A 17900-nucleotide genomic window follows, 5' to 3' on the forward strand; every position below is an offset into this window, starting at 1 on the left:
CTTAAAAGAGAGCTCAGAACTTACCTAAATTAACAAGACTATATTCTAAGCTAAACTATCCTCTACTATCTAAGCTATCTAGATTCTACAGTCCTTTGAATTCTCTGCCTGAATTTCCTTAATTTTTAAAAGTTAATCTTTTCATGAAAAAAAAACCCAACAACGGTTTAAGTTGAACCTAGCTAAACTAAGAAAATTCCGGAACCATTACATTTCCTATCTACAGCACAGCCCCTTATTAAAAAGTCAGGGGATGGCTGAATCTCTGCCCAAACACAACACATCCCCTTGCCCCTGCTCGGAGCTGGCACGGCACAAGGGCCTCCTCAGGCGCAAGCGTCTCCTCTCCAGTCTTCCAGCACTTGCTTGGCTGAGGTGACCAGAGCAGCCAGGCTGGAGGCTGGCTCGCCTGAGGTCACAAACGGATGCTGCCCGGAAGAAAAACCAAAAAGAAGGGAACCCCCGTTACTTTCCATGAGCACATCCTCACGGGCCCAAGCAGGACTCCTTGGCTGCCCAAAAGACACACCAAGAGGACCGAGGGCAGCACATTCCCCGTGGGCCTTCCTCTCCTGGAAGCTGCCTCACCCACGCAGCCCACACTCCTCTTGATCCCTGGATGCAGGTGTCCTCAGCTGGCAGGGCTTTTTGCCCCTTTGCTTTTTCTCACCTGCAGGAGTTCCTGGGCAGACCAGCGCCTGTCCTGGTCTGCCTGCAGGCAGCAGCGCAGAAAGTCGCGCAGGAGAGCCGAGTGGTGCCTGGGGTTCTGCAGTTTCGGGGGCCCGTTCGTTTCTATCAGTTCAAAAACCTACAACACATGGATGGAAGAGGGCACTCTAGCTGCTCCTTTCCTAGCCACAACAGCTCTCTCCACACAGAGCCCCCTTTCTAAGCTGCACCTTACCCTGACACGGGCCATCCTCTCATAAGGAGCTTCCCCTTCCACCATTTCCAGCCCCATGATCCCCAGGGACCAGATGTCCACTTTGGGGCCGTAGGCTTCTCCTCTCACCACTTCCGGGGCCATCCAGCTGGGAGTGCCCACTCTGGAGCTGCGCTTGCTGCGCTCAGGGCTGAGCTGAGCGCAGAGGCCAAAGTCAGCTGAGGAGAAAAACAAAGCCTGTCAAAGCCAGCCACCGCTGGCAAACCGGCCTAAAGGATGGCCCACTCCAAGCCTGCCAAGGCCATGCCCAGTCTAGCTGAAAAGGCAGCTGAGCTTGCCTTCCCTGTGGCTGGAGCCAGGGAAATAGGGCATTGGCCATTTCAGAAACACCCTCACGATTCACGCGCGGGCTGAGCAGCGCTTCTGGGGAAGTGGCAGTCACCAAAAAGCAGCCCCACAGCACACGCGGGGAAGGCTGCCCCTGAGCAGGGACGATACCCACCCAGCTTGACAGATCCGTCCATGCCCACGAGAACGTTGCCGCTTTTGATGTCCCTGTGGATGACTTGGCGGGAATGAAGGAAATGCAGTCCTTGCAGGCACTGAGAGAGAAAGGAGGGAAGGAAAGTTAACATTCAGCATCTGATTTAATCCCAGAAGAAAGAAAAGGGCTCCAAGAGGTTGACAGCTTTCTCAGGGAATTGTGAAGGAGGGAGCACTAGCACGGCGCTGTCAAGAGCAAGAGCTTGCTGCTTCAACACTCTTAGAAGTGCTTTGGATATTTCAAAGCGAAGGCATCTGAGCTTGCACGAGTCCATTCTGCCATTGGTACCAAGCACGTGACCTTTGGCTGGCAAGCAGCATGGCAACGATTTCATTGGAAGCCCTGTGGCAGCAGAGGAGGAAGCAGCACATTAGACCTGTTTCAGAATCCCTCGCCATCTGGGCTGCAATGCCGTGCTTTGAAGCTGAGGACATCTCCTTCGCCCTCGGCTTGAAATTCTGCCACCCGCATGCGGGCTTAGAATGTCAAGGAATGTCGGACAGACGGACAGGCTCCAGACAAACATTCAGAGGCAAAGCTGAGAGGAGCAAGCCAGGAAATGAAACAAGTGAGTGTGCACGAGCGCCAGAGGACGGACAGCATGGAAGAGTGCAAGAACAGAGCCTAAGGCGTGCGGGGACTCCAGCAGGCAGTTCCCTTCAGATTAATGCTCTTTCTTCTGCTCTGTGTCGTGAGAGCAGCGCCAAAAGAAAGCCGGGGCCAAGAAATCTCTGCTCTCCTTAACCACCAGCTGACAAGAACCATCCTGGGCAGGCCAGGGGAAGCACAAGCGGGACGCCTCACCTCCCGACAGACGGCGCCTATCTGTCCTTCCTCCAGGTACACTGCCCGGAGCACATCGAACAACGTGCCGCCGTCCATGAACTCCATCACCAGCCAGAGCTCCGCATCCACCAGGTAGCTGAAAGAAGGAAACCACGGCATGGAGAGAGAGGAATGGGCACGGCTCAGGCACCCGAGGGCCTGACCCAGGCTTTTGCAACTGCTCTCCAAGCTACACATGCCAGAAGAGATTACTGAAAGCCAGCTGCAAACTCCTCCCGTGCACATGCAGATGTCTAAAGCTACATAGACGTGAGAATACCCCAACCTGTCTAAGTAGCTGACAATATTGGGATTCCTGCTGTCCCTCATCACCAAGATTTCATTGACAGCCAGCTCCTCAGACATCTTCTCCTGAAGAGACATTATCTTGATGGCCACCTACAAAGACATTGGCCACCATTAACTTGAGAAGTCGCTCCCTGCACGAGACCTCAAGGAACACGGAGCGAGCGCTCGTGCCATGACACAGTGAGCTGTGCCAAACTGCCCTGTTGCCAGACAGCAGAGCTTAGGGAGAAACTGCCGCGGGTATGGACACTTTACCTGTTGTCCTGTGCTGGTGTCGAGGGCTTTATAAACAGCTCCAAAGCCCCTAGAAAGAAAAGGGCAGCAGAAAAAGCCCTTTATAGCCCTGGCAGTGAAAGCAAGCCTAGGCAGGAGATCTCCCTAGGCTGCCTGGACTCCTTAGAAAACGCCTGGCTGCGGCGTCTCTTCAGCCGGCAGCACGGCAGCCCACCAGCCCTCTGCCATGCCGGACAGGGAACACGGAGCTCCCTCATGGAGACCAAGGACCCGTGCAAATCTCCAAGGCACACGCCCACTTGGTTCCATTCCAGTGGAAGGGGGGCTCGATCTCTGTGTGGCTTTGCGCACAGGTGTGCAAGTGGGCTTACATCTGGAGAAGACTAACTTGGAAAACACTGCCTTCAAGAACTGTCCTCAGACAGCTCTTGAGTGGCAAGGTGCCCTTGGAGGCCATACAGACACAGGGCCAGGAGATCTTCCAGGTCCTGCTCCTCACTGCTGCAAGCAAGGCGTCGCTTGCATCAAGTTGTCTTTGCTGATGCTTCCTGACTGCTCTGACTGAGCCGTCCTGAGAGGTGACAGGAGGCAAAGCCCGAGGCTGACCGCGTTTGGAACTGGCCTGACTTCACGCTGGATATTGCACAAGCTGAAGACCCGGCCCACGGTTTGTTCTATGGAGCAGACGTCACACTTACCCTCGTCCAAGTTCTTCAAATGCCCTGTATTTCTTCATTGGCTCGCCCAGACTCACAATGCTCCCTGAGAGAGACAAAAGCAGTGCCAGGAGCTCACTTTCAACCGGAGGCCTTGCTGCCCACACAATCCAAAATGCATGCCCACTGTCAGGAGCTTGAGAGCTCCCTGGGGCCAGTCACTCGCGACGTGCCACGAAAGGCAGCCCAGGCAGAGCCAAGCCAGGCCCAGGTGCCCCCAGAGGCAGCAGGAACACCCCGAGAGCTCCCTCGCTGCCTCAAAGCACAACAACACCTTCTGCAGAGAGGCCTCAGCGCCTCTGAGACCGAGGAGGAACTTCTGGCGCAGCCTGCACCGAGACAGGCAGACAACGCACTGCTCTGGCAGACAAGAAACACGGCAGACGTACTCAGTGTCTTCAGGCCCTGCTCCTCTCTCATCTCGGGCTGCTGGGCTGGGCTGCTGGATGAAGTGCCGGCAGCTGGGGGACAGCTGGCTGCTGCAGGCGATGCCGGTCCAGCGGCACGTTGAATGGCAGAGCCTGTCTTGAGCTGGGACCAGAAAGGATTGCCCGTCAGAAGGGCGGCTGGCACAGACGCCCCGGAGAGCACACGGCAAAAGCAAGGCCTTCGGAAGATGCTGTCGGCCACCGCCAGGCCTCCTCAGCTGGGGGCTTTTGGACGTCCCCTTCCCAAAGGCAATGGGAAAACCACTAAGGCTACTTCGATACAGCCCCTCATGGCCACTTCCATGCTCCATCGTGCTGGCCTTTCTGCACGACGAGTGGAACTAGCCATTGATGGGCTTGCAAAGATCCACACAGAGATCAGAGCAGGGCTCCAGAGCCTTGTTGCGGTTCTTCCTCCTCCTGTGTTTTCCTGGGCAATGAAATCACCCTGGAGCTGGCATGCAACTGTCTGAGCAGAAGCCCAGAGCGTGTCCCTTCTCTGATCCCTTTCACCGATTTCCCCTCTGTATTTCAGGCATTAGGGGGCGGCCCTTCGGGGCTGCATTCCAGCCCTGCTGAGCCCCACCCGCCCTTTACAATGCAGAGCCCTCTAGGATTCTCCTCACCAAACCCTGCTCTGACCATGTGCAAGTGAAGCGCAGTCTACATCATGCCTGAACCTAAGTAGTCCATGGAGTGTGGCTTGTCCCTTCCAGGGGCCAGTGTTTCCCAAATATCCTGCAAGGCTGTCAGCTGAGTCTTTGGATCGCTCTGTCCGCTGGCCACAGGCGGCCCGCATCGCCAGGGGGCACAAGGGGCTCATTTCTACGCTGGGAATAATTGAATGCTGCCTCTTGTCTGATGCCAAGAGGCATTCTCGAGCCCTCTCAGCATCCCAGCAAAGTGATGCTCAAGTGTCAAAGTTCAGGACCCACTGGCCAGGGCTCCCTGGCTTGGCTGAAGCAGCACTAGGTCATGGCAGGCACACAGCCCCCAGCATCTTCAGCCGCAAGCAACAAGGGCTGGGCTTGAAGGCCTGGCTTGAAGCTTGGCCCTGCATCCAAGGCAGTGCCAGGCTCAGATGCCACTTACTGGCTCTGCAAGTTCAGCCTGTGGAGGGACAGCAGCTGGAGGCTTGCTGCTGTTTTGCTCCTCTTCAGCCTCTCCATCTGTAACAGTGCCAGCCAGACGAGGCGCTGACCCTGCGGCTGAGCCCTGCAGACAGACAGAAGTGAGAGAGACTGGGAACAGCCAACCCTTGCAGCAGCTGCTTTCTACTGCGCTGGGAAAGCACCCAGAATAAGGGCAAATCATAGACTTGGATACAAGTGGCATTCTGAGTCATGAAAGCCCTCGGAAGATGGCTGAATGAGGTGCTACTGCCTCTTGCTGTGCATTTGATCTTCCATGCTGGCTAGAAGCAGCAAGACACCTTGGAGCTGTCACATTTGCTTTTCACCTCTTGAAAGGCTCTTGATGGGAAAATAAGGAAGGAGCCAGTGCTCCCTTTGCTACTGCTGCTGCCACCAGGCAGCTGGCCTTTCCTTCAGCCTCCCACGCTGGCACTCTACACTCTACTGCAACAGGCCAAGCTCACAGCTTGCTGCACAGTTCTAACATGCCAGCAACGTCAGGGGTTCCTTTGCCACTCACCAAAGCACAGGCTTTTCTCCATCCACGTGTGAGGTGACCTGCAGGGAGCAAGGGAAAAGGAACCAGAGGCCCTTAGAAAAGTGCCTTTTGCTGGGGGCTCCCACAGCACAAGTCATTCCCAACGGAGAGCATTTCCCTTTCCCAACATGCCTCCAGGAGCAAGAGCCCTTTCCCACAGCAAGCGAGAGAACAAACAAGGACACTAGAGTAGGCGCTGTCTACGTTTGGGCCTCTTTTGCCAGGAAAGAAACAGAAACACGGCCAAGGAAATGCAACAGCTCAAGCAGTTTTTCCTCTTCTCTTCCCAGTATTTTATAGATTGTTTTTTTAATTGCATGCACAAGCCATTCCCATCAATTGCTGGAAGACAATACAACAGCAAAGCTTCCACAAAGGGCCCCTTTGCTGTGGCAGCTCTCCGCTGCAGCGGCCCCAGAACAGCTCCTGCCTTCAGCAGCAAACCCTAACTGGACTGGAGTTTGTGCTGCATCGCCAGGGGAATGGCTACCTTGGCGCAGCCTAGAAAGGGTCAAGGCACACAGCCAAGGCCTCTAAATGGCAGCATTTGGAGCAAAAGGGGCTTTCCTTCACTCCTGGAGAGAGCCACAGGGTTTTGAGAAGTACTTCTGAGCATCTCCCCTCAGAGTCTACAATTTCCAGGTTGTCTTGGTTGAAGCAGCAAGCTGAGGAAATGACACACTCCACTGCCACGCGCTGTCCCGGGGAGGGAAGGCAAGCGCTGCAGGCTGCAAATTACATTGCAAACGCTCTGCACCTACCACCCAGTACAGATACCCCCTTCTTAGCTGATGCTGCTGGCAGGAGATTTACCAAACTGGTGGCATCCTAACGGCAGTTTTGTTCCCTGATCAACTCGGTCACTACCGCGGCGAATGGAGCAGAGCGAAGCAAAAGCCAGGGGACGCCAGCCCCAGGATAAACCTTTACTTACGAGTCAGGTGGGTCAGGTAATATCCAGAATAAGCAACGGTAAAGATGGTGCAAACCGCGGCACAGACCTGCCCGAACATTTTGGCCGTGCTCTGCTGCTTCGCACACTGAATGCCACCCAAGGGGTAAAGCAAGACTCCTCTCGGGGTGTAGGCCGTCTGCTGAGAACTCCTTGGTCGCAGGGATCCTCCTGCAGGGAGCGAGCGGAAAAGCTGCTCTGGACAACCAGGCCTCGGGCTCACCGGGACATCGCTGTGCTGTGACGCGGCACTGTGACGTGGCACCGCTCCCTTGACCTTACAATAGCAGCTGCTCTGGGTTTGTTGTGCCCAGCAACCAAACCTTCTGTACAGATGACGCAAAAGAAAAGCCTGGGAAGTTCTGCTCAGTCGTGAAGCAGCAGAACATGTCCTTCCAGTCTATAAGCCAGAGCTCAAGGCGTCCCAGGGCAACTCGGAAGACACGGCGGCCCAGCCTGCACGCAAGAACAGAAAGCAAGTGTGCTTCTTCTCCCTGGCATCTTAGTTGGTTCTGAAAAGCCAGCTTCTTCCATGACATGTAGGGGGAAAAAGAAGCAAAGAAAATAAATTTCCAGGAGTATTGCAGTGTGCAGATGCTTCTTGAGCACACCGGTGCATGCTGATTTTTTCTCCCACTCTGTTTGCTGCACGGCCTCCCTTTTGTGGCAGGGAGATGCTGGCTTAGCTCTTGACACAAAGCTCCTCTTGTCCTGCTTGCTCTTTCTCTGGCCACTGAAAGCCTCAGAACAACCACAGGAGCTCTGCAGTGGTTCCTGGGCTGCCACAGTTGTGTTGTGTTGGAGCTCTGGCAGCAGCCTGCAGCCCACTGCTCTGCAACTCCCTGCAGATGTCGAGCCCAAGGAAGGGCCCTTTGGAACAGGCCAAAGCCACAGTCTCACAGATGTTTGCCCAGGCTCCATGCTCCCTGTAAGATTCCTGGCGGACACTTGCACAGCCACATCCCAATGAAAATGAGTTGTAGTCATTCCCCTCTCTGTTAAAATCTTCAGCTAGACCCAGGAGCCAGCTTGAAAGCAGAAAGGAATTACTGCGTGAGACGGCGGAAAAGTGCACGCAACTCCTCTGGAAATCAACTCGGTTCACCTGTAGAACAAGGATGCCAGACTTGCTTTCCTGGTGACTCCGCACCCGCAAGTCCTCTGCTGGTGGACAGCACAGTCCAGTCTTTCAAGGAGCTTTACCCTGGGCTCCTCACACTTCAGAAGCTGAGGGTGGCATTTCAAAATCAATGCAATTGATGCAAGGCCCAGCACTATCTTCAAATTCTCTTGCTGAAACACTGCAGTAGTTACCCAGAAGGATTGCCTCCATTGGAAAGCATCTCATTTTCCCCATTTCCAAGTCCGCTCACATCAACCAGCAAATTGTAGGGCTTTGGAGAAGGAGGAATGACACGGTAGCATGGAAAGCCCAGTGTAGGCCCTCAGGCCCCCTTGAGCAGGGCGCTTTGGTGCCCCAGAGGTTCAAGAGAGGGAAGCGTAAGGAAGACGTGCCCTTTCGACCCTCCTTTACTCCTCAGCACCAAGTGACCGCCAGGAAACGGGGGACAGCCAGGCCAGGTCCCTCATCCTGACCCAGCGTGAGGGGCAGCTGGCACGGAGGGACACAAGGGCACGGTGGGGAACATCTCAGCCAGGCAGGTGGGGCGGTGTGGGGCAGCTGTCGGGGAAGGTGTGTGGGGCAGGCCAGGGCCACTCTGGCAAGGGGGAGAGCCTTGGGCCTCTCGGAAGCAGCGCAAAGCCGTGAACGGGAGAGCCCGTCCGCAGCGCACAGCTTGGAAGGCACTGACCAGCTTAGGCACAGCGTGACACGCAAGGGAACACTCCAGGGCTCTGGGGGGTTTAGAGGTTTTATTGCCAGTCATGCTGAAAGCAAGAGCTGGAACAGAGCATCTCCTGGTTACTTCACCATCTTCATCTTCCTCAATCTGTCCTCCAGGTGGCCTCCTCCAGGTGGCCAGTTCAGGCAGACAACTCGTGGGACATGCCTGCTCCAGATCTGCTCAATCCCACATTCTTCTTGGATAGCTCAATTCTTCTGATGACAATTCATTCATTTCTCCTTAAGGGATAATTCTGAGCTTCCCTACATCAACACTACTCTACTCTTTTCTAAACAATGCTTCATGAATGAAGCCTTCTATGGTCTCTAGTCCTAACTAAAGACAGCTAAGCTCAGAAAACCTCAAAACATTACATTTCCTATCTACAGCAGAGCTCCTCGTAAAACTCAGGGGATGGCTGAAGCTCTGCCTATGCACGATCCATCCCCGTTTCCCTCCCCTGAGCTGGCAGGGCACGAGGGCCTCCTCAGGCGCAGGCGTCTGCACGCCAGTTTTCCTGCACTTGCTTTCCCCACTTGCGGTAAGCAAAGCTGCTTACCTCAGCGTGATCTCTGGGCCTCTGCAAGAGACTGTCCAGCTTAGCTAGAGCATGGCAAGGAAGGGAGTCTTCCAACGCTCGGCCTATGTCAGAGTTTTATTGCCACTCTGGCTGAAACAAAGTGTCCCCTCACTACTTCTGCATCTTTATCATTCTGCCCGGCAGCTGGCCTGATCAGGCTGACAGCTTGTAGCGCCTGCACAGTGCACTTCTGCTGCATCACAGCTTTTCCTCTCACAGCTTAATTCTGATTATGACAATTCCTTCTTTTCTACTTAAAAGAGAGCTCAGAACTTACCTAAATTAACAAGACTATATTCTAAGCTAAACTATCCTCTACTATCTAAGCTATCTAGATTCTACAGTCCTTTGAATTCTCTGCCTGAATTTCCTTAATTTTTAAAAGTTAATCTTTTCATGAAAAAAAAACCCAACAACGGTTTAAGTTGAACCTAGCTAAACTAAGAAAATTCCGGAACCATTACATTTCCTATCTACAGCACAGCCCCTTATTAAAAAGTCAGGGGATGGCTGAATCTCTGCCCAAACACAACACATCCCCTTGCCCCTGCTCAGAGCTGGCACGGCACAAAGGCCTCCTCAGGCGCAAGCGTCTCCTCTCCAGTCTTCCAGCACTTGCTTGGCTGAGGTGACCAGAGCAGCCAGGCTGGAGGCTGGCTCGCCTGAGGTCACAAACGGATGCTGCCCGGAAGAAAAACCAAAAAGAAGGGAACCCCCGTTACTTTCCATGAGCACATCCTCACGGGCCCAAGCAGGACTCCTTGGCTGCCCAAAAGACACACCAAGAGGACCGAGGGCAGCACATTCCCCGTGGGCCTTCCTCTCCTGGAAGCTGCCTCACCCACGCAGCCCACACTCCTCTTGATCCCTGGATGCAGGTGTCCTCAGCTGGCAGGGCTTTTTGCCCCTTTGCTTTTTCTCACCTGCAGGAGTTCCTGGGCAGACCAGCGCCTGTCCTGGTCTGCCTGCAGGCAGCAGCGCAGAAAGTCGCGCAGGAGAGCCGAGTGGTGCCTGGGGTTCTGCAGTTTCGGGGGCCCGTTCGTTTCTATCAGTTCAAAAACCTACAACACATGGATGGAAGAGGGCACTCTAGCTGCTCCTTTCCTAGCCACAACAGCTCTCTCCACACAGAGCCCCCTTTCTAAGCTGCACCTTACCCTGACACGGGCCATCCTCTCATAAGGAGCTTCCCCTTCCACCATTTCCAGCCCCATGATCCCCAGGGACCAGATGTCCACTTTGGGGCCGTAGGCTTCTCCTCTCACCACTTCCGGGGCCATCCAGCTGGGAGTGCCCACTCTGGAGCTGCGCTTGCTGCGCTCAGGGCTGAGCTGAGCGCAGAGGCCAAAGTCAGCTCAGGTGAAAAACAAAGCCTGTCAAAGCCAGCCACCGCTGGCAAACCGGCCTAAAGGATGGCCCACTCCAAGCCTGCCAAGGCCATGCCCAGTCTAGCTGAAAAGGCAGCTGAGCTTGCCTTCCCTGTGGCTGGAGCCAGGGAAATAGGGCATTGGCCATTTCAGAAACACCCTCACGATTCACGCGCTGGCTGAGCAGCGCTTCTGGGGAAGTGGCAGTCACCAAAAAGCAGCCCCACAGCACACGCGGGGAAGGCTGCCCCTGAGCAGGGACGATACCCACCCAGCTTGACAGATCCGTCCATGCCCACGAGAACGTTGCCGCTTTTGATGTCCCTGTGGATGACTTGGCGGGAATGAAGGAAATGCAGTCCTTGCAGGCACTGAGAGAGAAAGGAGGGAAGGAAAGTTAACATTCAGCATCTGATTTAATCCCAGAAGAAAGAAAAGGGCTCCAAGAGGTTGACAGCTTTCTCAGGGAATTGTGAAGGAGGGAGCACTAGCACGGCGCTGTCAAGAGCAAGAGCTTGCTGCTTCAACACTCTTAGAAGTGCTTTGGATATTTCAAAGCGAAGGCATCTGAGCTTGCACGAGTCCATCCTGCCATTGGTACCAAGCACGTGACCTTTGGCTGGCAAGCAGCATGGCAACGATTTCATTGGAAGCCCTGTGGCAGCAGAGGAGGAAGCAGCACATTAGACCTGTTTCAGAATCCCTCGCCATCTGGGCTGCAATGCCGTGCTTTGAAGCTGAGGACATCTCCTTCGCCCTCGGCTTGAAATTCTGCCACCCGCATGCGGGCTTAGAATGTCAAGGAATGTCGGACAGACGGACAGGCTCCAGACAAACATTCAGAGGCAAAGCTGAGAGGAGCAAGCCAGGAAATGAAACAAGTGAGTGTGCACGAGCGCCAGAGGACGGACAGCATGGAAGAGTGCAAGAACAGAGCCTAAGGCGTGCGGGGACTCCAGCAGGCAGTTCCCTTCAGATTAATGCTCTTTCTTCTGCTCTGTGTCGTGAGAGCAGCGCCAAAAGAAAGCCGGGGCCAAGAAATCTCTGCTCTCCTTAACCACCAGCTGACAAGAACCATCCTGGGCAGGCCAGGGGAAGCACAAGCGGGACGCCTCACCTCCCGACAGACGGCGCCAATCTGTCCTTCCTCCAGGTACACTGCCCGGAGCACATCGAACAACGTGCCGCCGTCCATGAACTCCATCACCAGCCAGAGCTCCGCATCCACCAGGTAGCTGAAAGAAGGAAACCACGGCATGGAGAGAGAGGAATGGGCACGGCTCAGGCACCCGAGGGCCTGACCCAGGCTTTTGCAACTGCTCTCCAAGCTACACATGCCAGAAGAGATTACTGAAAGCCAGCTGCAAACTCCTCCCGTGCACATGCAGATGTCTAAAGCTACATAGACGTGAGAATACCCCAACCTGTCTAAGTAGCTGACAATATTGGGATTCCTGCTGTCCCTCATCACCAAGATTTCATTGACAGCCAGCTCCTCAGACATCTTCTCCTGAAGAGACATTATCTTGATGGCCACCTACAAAGACATTGGCGACCATTAACTTGAGAAGTCGCTCCCTGCACGAGACCTCAAGGAACACAGAGCGAGCGCTCGTGCCATGACACAGTGAGCTGTGCCAAACTGCCCTGGTGCCAGACAGCAGAGCTTAGGGAGAAACTGCCGTGGGTATGGACACTTTACCTGTTGTCCTGTGCTGGTGTCGAGGGCTTTATAAACAGCTCCAAAGCCCCTAGAAAGAAAAGGGCAGCAGAAAAAGCCCTTTATAGCCCTGGCAGTGAAAGCAAGCCTAGGCAGGAGATCTCCCTAGGCTGCCTGGACTCCTTAGAAAACGCCTGGCTGCGGCGTCTCTTCAGCCGGCAGCACGGCAGCCCACCAGCCCTCTGCCATGCCGGACAGGGAACACGGAGCTCCCTCATGGAGACCAAGGACCCGTGCAAATCTCCAAGGCACACGCCCACTTGGTTCCATTCCAGTGGAAGGGGGGCTCGATCTCTGTGTGGCTTTGCGCACAGGTGTGCAAGTGGGCTTACATCTGGAGAAGACTAACTTGGAAAACACTGCCTTCAAGAACTGTCCTCAGACAGCTCTTGAGTGGCAAGGTGCCCTTGGAGGCCATACAGACACAGGGCCAGGAGATCTTCCAGGTCCTGCTCCTCACTGCTGCAAGCAAGGCGTCGCTTGCATCAAGTTGTCTTTGCTGATGCTTCCTGACTGCTCTGACTGAGCCGTCCTGAGAGGTGACAGGAGGCAAAGCCCGAGGCTGACCGCGTTTGGAACTGGCCTGACTTCACGCTGGATATTGCACAAGCTGAAGACCCGGCCCACGGTTTGTTCTATGGAGCAGACGTCACACTTACCCTCGTCCAAGTTCTTCAAATGCCCTGTATTTCTTCATTGGCTCGCCCAGACTCACAATGCTCCCTGAGAGAGACAAAAGCAGTGCCAGGAGCTCACTTTCAACCGGAGGCCTTGCTGCCCACACAATCCAAAATGCATGCCCACTGTCAGGAGCTTGAGAGCTCCCTGGGGCCAGTCACTCGCGACGTGCCACAAAAGGCAGCCCAGGCAGAGCCAAGCCAGGCTCAGCTGTCCCCAGAGGCAGCAGGAACACCCCGAGTGCTCCCTCGCTGCCTCAAAGCACAACAACAGCTTCTGCAGAGAGGCCTCAGCGCCTCTGAGACCGAGGAGGAACTTCTGGCGCAGCCTGCACCGAGACAGGCAGACAACGCACTGCTCTGGCAGACAAGAAACACGGCAGACGTACTCAGTGTCTTCAGGCCCTGCTCCTCTCTCATCTCGGGCTGCTGGGCTGGGCTGCTGGATGAAGTGCCGGCTGCTGCAGGCGATGCCGGTCCAGCGGCACGTTGAATGGCAGAGCCTGTCTTGAGCTGGGACCAGAAAGGATTGCCCGTCAGAAGGGCGGCTGGCACAGACGCCCCGGAGAGCACACGGCAAAAGCAAGGCCTTCGGAAGATGCTGTCGGCCACCGCCAGGCCTCCTCAGCTGGGGGCTTTTGGACGTCCCCTTCCCAAAGGCAATGGGAAAACCACTAAGGCTACTTCGATACAGCCCCTCATGGCCACTTCCATGCTCCATCGTGCTGGCCTTTCTGCACGACGAGTGGAACTAGCCATTGATGGGCTTGCAAAGATCCACACAGAGATCAGAGCAGGGCTCCAGAGCCTTGTTGCGGTTCTTCCTCCTCCTGTGTTTTCCTGGGCAATGAAATCACCCTGGAGCTGGCATGCAACTGTCTGAGCAGAAGCCCAGAGCGTGTCCCTTCTCTGATCCCTTTCACCGATTTCCCCTCTGTATTTCAGGCATTAGGGGGCGGCCCTTCGGGGCTGCATTCCAGCCCTGCTGAGCCCCACCCGCCCTTTACAATGCAGAGCCCTCTAGGATTCTCCTCACCAAACCCTGCTCTGACCATGTGCAAGTGAAGCACAGTCTACATCATGCCTGAACCTAAGTAGTCCATGGAGTGTGGCTTGTCCCTTCCAGGGGCCAGTGTTTCCCAAATATCCTGCAAGGCTGTCAGCTGAGTCTTTGGACCGCTCTGTCCGCTGGCCACAGGCGGCCCGCATCGCCAGGGGGCACAAGGGGCTCATTTCTACGCTGGGAATAATTGAATGCTGCCTCTTGTCTGATGCCAAGAGGCATTCTCGAGCCCTCTCAGCATCCCAGCAAAGTGATGCTCAAGTGTCAAAGTTCAGGACCCACTGGCCAGGGCTCCCTGGCTTGGCTGAAGCAGCACTAGGTCATGGCAGGCACACAGCCCCCAGCATCTTCAGCCGCAAGCAACAAGGGCTGGGCTTGAAGGCCTGGCTTGAAGCTTGGCCCTGCATCCAAGGCAGTGCCAGGCTCAGATGCCACTTACTGGCTCTGCAAGTTCAGCCTGTGGAGGGACAGCAGCTGGAGGCTTGCTGCTGTTTTGCTCCTCTTCAGCCTCTCCATCTGTAACAGTGCCAGCCAGACGAGGCGCTGACCCTGCGGCTGAGCCCTGCAGACAGACAGAAGTGAGAGAGACTGGGAACAGCCAACCCTTGCAGCAGCTGCTTTCTACTGCGCTGGGAAAGCACCCAGAATAAGGGCAAATCATAGACTTGGATACAAGTGGCATTCTGAGTCATGAAAGCCCTCGGAAGATGGCTGAATGAGGTGCTACTGCCTCTTGCTGTGCATTTGATCTTCCATGCTGGCTAGAAGCAGCAAGACACCTTGGAGCTGTCACATTTGCTTTTCACCTCTTGAAAGGCTCTTGATGGGAAAATAAGGAAGGAGCCAGTGCTCCCTTTGCTACTGCTGCTGCCACCAGGCAGCTGGCCTTTCCTTCAGCCTCCCACGCTGGCACTCTACACTCTACTGCAACAGGCCAAGCTCACAGCTTGCTGCACAGTTCTAACATGCCAGCAACGTCAGGGGTTCCTTTGCCACTCACCAAAGCACAGGCTTTTCTCCATCCACGTGTGAGGTGACCTGCAGGGAGCAAGGGAAAAGGAACCAGAGGCCCTTAGAAAAGTGCCTTTTGCTGGGGGCTCCCACAGCACAAGTCATTCCCAACGGAGAGCATTTCCCTTTCCCAACATGCCTCCAGGAGCAAGAGCCCTTTCCCACAGCAAGCGAGAGAACAAACAAGGACACTAGAGTAGGCGCTGTCTACGTTTGGGCCTCTTTTGCCAGGAAAGAAACAGAAACACGGCCAAGGAAATGCAACAGCTCAAGCAGTTTTTCCTCTTCTCTTCCCAGTATTTTATAGATCGTTTTTTTAATTGCATGCACAAGCCATTCCCATCAATTGCTGGAAGACAATACAACAGCAAAGCTTCCACAAAGGGCCCCTTTGCTGTGGCAGCTCTCCGCTGCAGCGGCCCCAGAACAGCTCCTGCCTTCAGCAGCAAACCCTAACTGGACTGGAGTTTGTGCTGCATCGCCAGGGGAATGGCTACCTTGGCGCAGCCTAGAAAGGGTCAAGGCACACAGCCAAGGCCTCTAAATGGCAGCATTTGGAGCAAAAGGGGCTTTCCTTCACTCCTGGAGAGAGCCACAGGGTTTTGAGAAGTACTTCTGAGCATCTCCCCTCAGAGTCTATAATTTCCAGGTTGTCTTGGTTGAAGCAGCAAGCTGAGGAAATGACACACTCCACTGCCACGCGCTGTCCCGGGGAGGGAAGGCAAGCGCTGCAGGCTGCAAATTACATTGCAAACGCTCTGCACCTACCACCCAGTACAGATACCCCCTTCTTAGCTGATGCTGCTGGCAGGAGATTTACCAAACTGGTGGCATCCTAACGGCAGTTTTGTTCCCTGATCAACTCGGTCACTACCGCGGCGAATGGAGCAGAGCGAAGCAAAAGCCAGGGGACGCCAGCCCCAGGATAAACCTTTACTTACGAGTCAGGTGGGTCAGGTAATATCCAGAATAAGCAACGGTAAAGATGGTGCAAACCGCGGCACAGACCTGCCCGAACATTTTGGCCGTGCTCTGCTGCTTCGCACACTGAATGCCACCCAAGGGGTAAAGCAAGACTCCTCTCGGGGTGCAGGCCGTCTGCTGAGAACTCCTTGGTCGCAGGGATCCTCCTGCAGGGAGCGAGCGGAAAAGCTGCTCTGGACAACCAGGCCTCGGGCTCACCGGGACATCGCTGTGCTGTGACGCGGCACTGTGACGTGGCACCGCTCCCTTGACCTCACAATAGCAGCTGCTCTGGGTTTGTTGTGCCCAGCAACCAAACCTTCTGTACAGATGACGCAAAAGAAAAGCCTGGGAAGTTCTGCTCAGTCGTGAAGCAGCAGAACATGTCCTTCCAGTCTATAAGCCAGAGCTCAAGGCGTCCCAGGGCAACTCGGAAGACACGGCGGCCCAGCCTGCACGCAAGAACAGAAAGCAAGTGTGCTTCTTCTCCCTGGCATCTTAGTTGGTTCTGAAAAGCCAGCTTCTTCCATGACATGTAGGGGGAAAAAGAAGCAAAGAAAATAAATTTCCAGGAGTATTGCAGTGTGCAGATGCTTCTTGAGCACACCGGTGCATGCTGATTTTTTCTCCCACTCTGTTTGCTGCACGGCCTCCCTTTTGTGGCAGGGAGATGCTGGCTTAGCTCTTGACACAAAGCTCCTCTTGTCCTGCTTGCTCTTTCTCTGGCCACTGAAAGCCTCAGAACAACCACAGGAGCTCTGCAGTGGTTCCTGGGCTGCCACAGTTGTGTTGTGTTGGAGCTCTGGCAGCAGCCTGCAGCCCACTGCTCTGCAATGCCCTGCAGATGTTGAGCCCAAGGAAGGGCCCTTTGGAACAGGCCAAAGCCACAGTCTCACAGATGTTTGCCCAGGCTCCATGCTCCCTGTAAGATTCCTGGCGGACACTTGCACAGCCACATCCCAATGAAAATGAGTTGTAGTCATTCCCCTCTCTGTTAAAATCTTCAGCTAGACCCAGGAGCCAGCTTGAAAGCAGAAAGGAATTACTGCGTGAGACGGCGGAAAAGTGCACGCAACTCCTCTGGAAATCAACTCGGTTCACCTGTAGAACAAGGATGCCAGACTTGCTTTCCTGGTGACTCCGCACCCGCAAGTCCTCTGCTGGTGGACAGCACAGTCCAGTCTTTCATGGAGCTTTACCCTGGGCTCCTCACACTTCAGAAGCTGAGGGTGGCATTTCAAAATCAATGCAATTGATGCAAGGCCCAGCACTATCTTCAAATTCTCTTGCTGAAACACTGCAGTAGTTACCCAGAAGGATTGCCTCCATTGGAAAGCATCTCATTTTCCCCATTTCCAAGTCTGCTCACATCAACCAGCAAATTGTAGGGCTTTGGAGAAGGAGGAATGACACGGTAGCATGGAAAGCCCAGTGTAGGCCCTCAGGCCCCCTTGAGCAGGGCGCTTTGGTGCCCCAGAGGTTCAAGAGAGGGAAGCGTAAGGAAGACGTGCCCTTTCGACCCTCCTTTACTCCTCAGCACCAAGTGACCGCCAGGAAACGGGGGACAGCCAGGCCAGGTCCCTCATCCTAACCCAGCGTGAGGGGCAGCTGGCACGGAGGGACACAAGGGCACGGTGGGGAACATCTCAGCCAGGCAGGTGGGGCGGTGTGGGGCAGCTGTCGGGGAAGGTGTGTGGGGCAGGCCAGGGCCACTCTGGCAAGGGGGAGAGCCTTGGGCCGCTCGGAAGCAGTGCAAAGCCGTGAACGGGAGAGCCCGTCCGCAGCGCACAGCTTGGAAGGCACTGACCAGCTTAGGCACAGCGTGACACGCAAGGGAACACTCCAGGGCTCTGGGGGGTTTAGAGGTTTTATTGCCAGTCATGCTGAAAGCAAGAGCTGGAACAGAGCATCTCCTGGTTACTTCACCATCTTCATCTTCCTCAATCTGTCCTCCAGGTGGCCTCCTCCAGGTGGCCAGTTCAGGCAGACAACTCGTGGGACATGCCTGCTCCAGATCTGCTCAATCCCACATTCTTCTTGGATAGCTCAATTCTTCTGATGACAATTCATTCATTTCTCCTTAAGGGATAATTCTGAGCTTCCCTACATCAAC

The 17900-nt window shown here is 55.0% G+C and overlaps 2 protein-coding genes across 2 annotated transcripts; both read right to left on the reverse strand.

Annotated features, from left to right (window-relative positions):
• Nucleotides 1–326: 326 nt before the first annotated feature.
• On the reverse strand, nucleotides 327–8152 carry LOC144248231 (serine/threonine-protein kinase PAK 3-like). The gene is made up of 13 exons (XM_077790179.1): nucleotides 8107–8152; nucleotides 7613–7726; nucleotides 6545–6733; nucleotides 5141–5154; nucleotides 3901–4042; nucleotides 3494–3557; nucleotides 2817–2865; nucleotides 2539–2651; nucleotides 2232–2349; nucleotides 1386–1485; nucleotides 905–1101; nucleotides 653–808; nucleotides 327–428 (listed from the first exon to the last, which is right to left on the reverse strand). Exons 1-13 carry the CDS (start codon nucleotides 8150–8152, stop codon nucleotides 327–329), a joined length of 1404 nt encoding a protein of 467 aa, XP_077646305.1.
• A 1413-nt stretch (nucleotides 8153–9565) lies between these two features.
• Nucleotides 9566–17373, reverse strand: LOC144248232 (serine/threonine-protein kinase PAK 3-like). Its single transcript, XM_077790180.1, has 13 exons — nucleotides 17328–17373; nucleotides 16834–16947; nucleotides 15766–15954; nucleotides 14362–14375; nucleotides 13140–13263; nucleotides 12733–12796; nucleotides 12056–12104; nucleotides 11778–11890; nucleotides 11471–11588; nucleotides 10625–10724; nucleotides 10144–10340; nucleotides 9892–10047; nucleotides 9566–9667 (listed from the first exon to the last, which is right to left on the reverse strand). Exons 1-13 carry the CDS (start codon nucleotides 17371–17373, stop codon nucleotides 9566–9568), a joined length of 1386 nt encoding a protein of 461 aa, XP_077646306.1.
• Nucleotides 17374–17900: the final 527 nt, after the last annotated feature.

This window comes from Lonchura striata, chromosome Z (genome assembly GCF_046129695.1).
Source record: "Lonchura striata isolate bLonStr1 chromosome Z, bLonStr1.mat, whole genome shotgun sequence".
NCBI classification, from domain to species: Eukaryota; Metazoa; Chordata; class Aves; order Passeriformes; family Estrildidae; genus Lonchura; species Lonchura striata.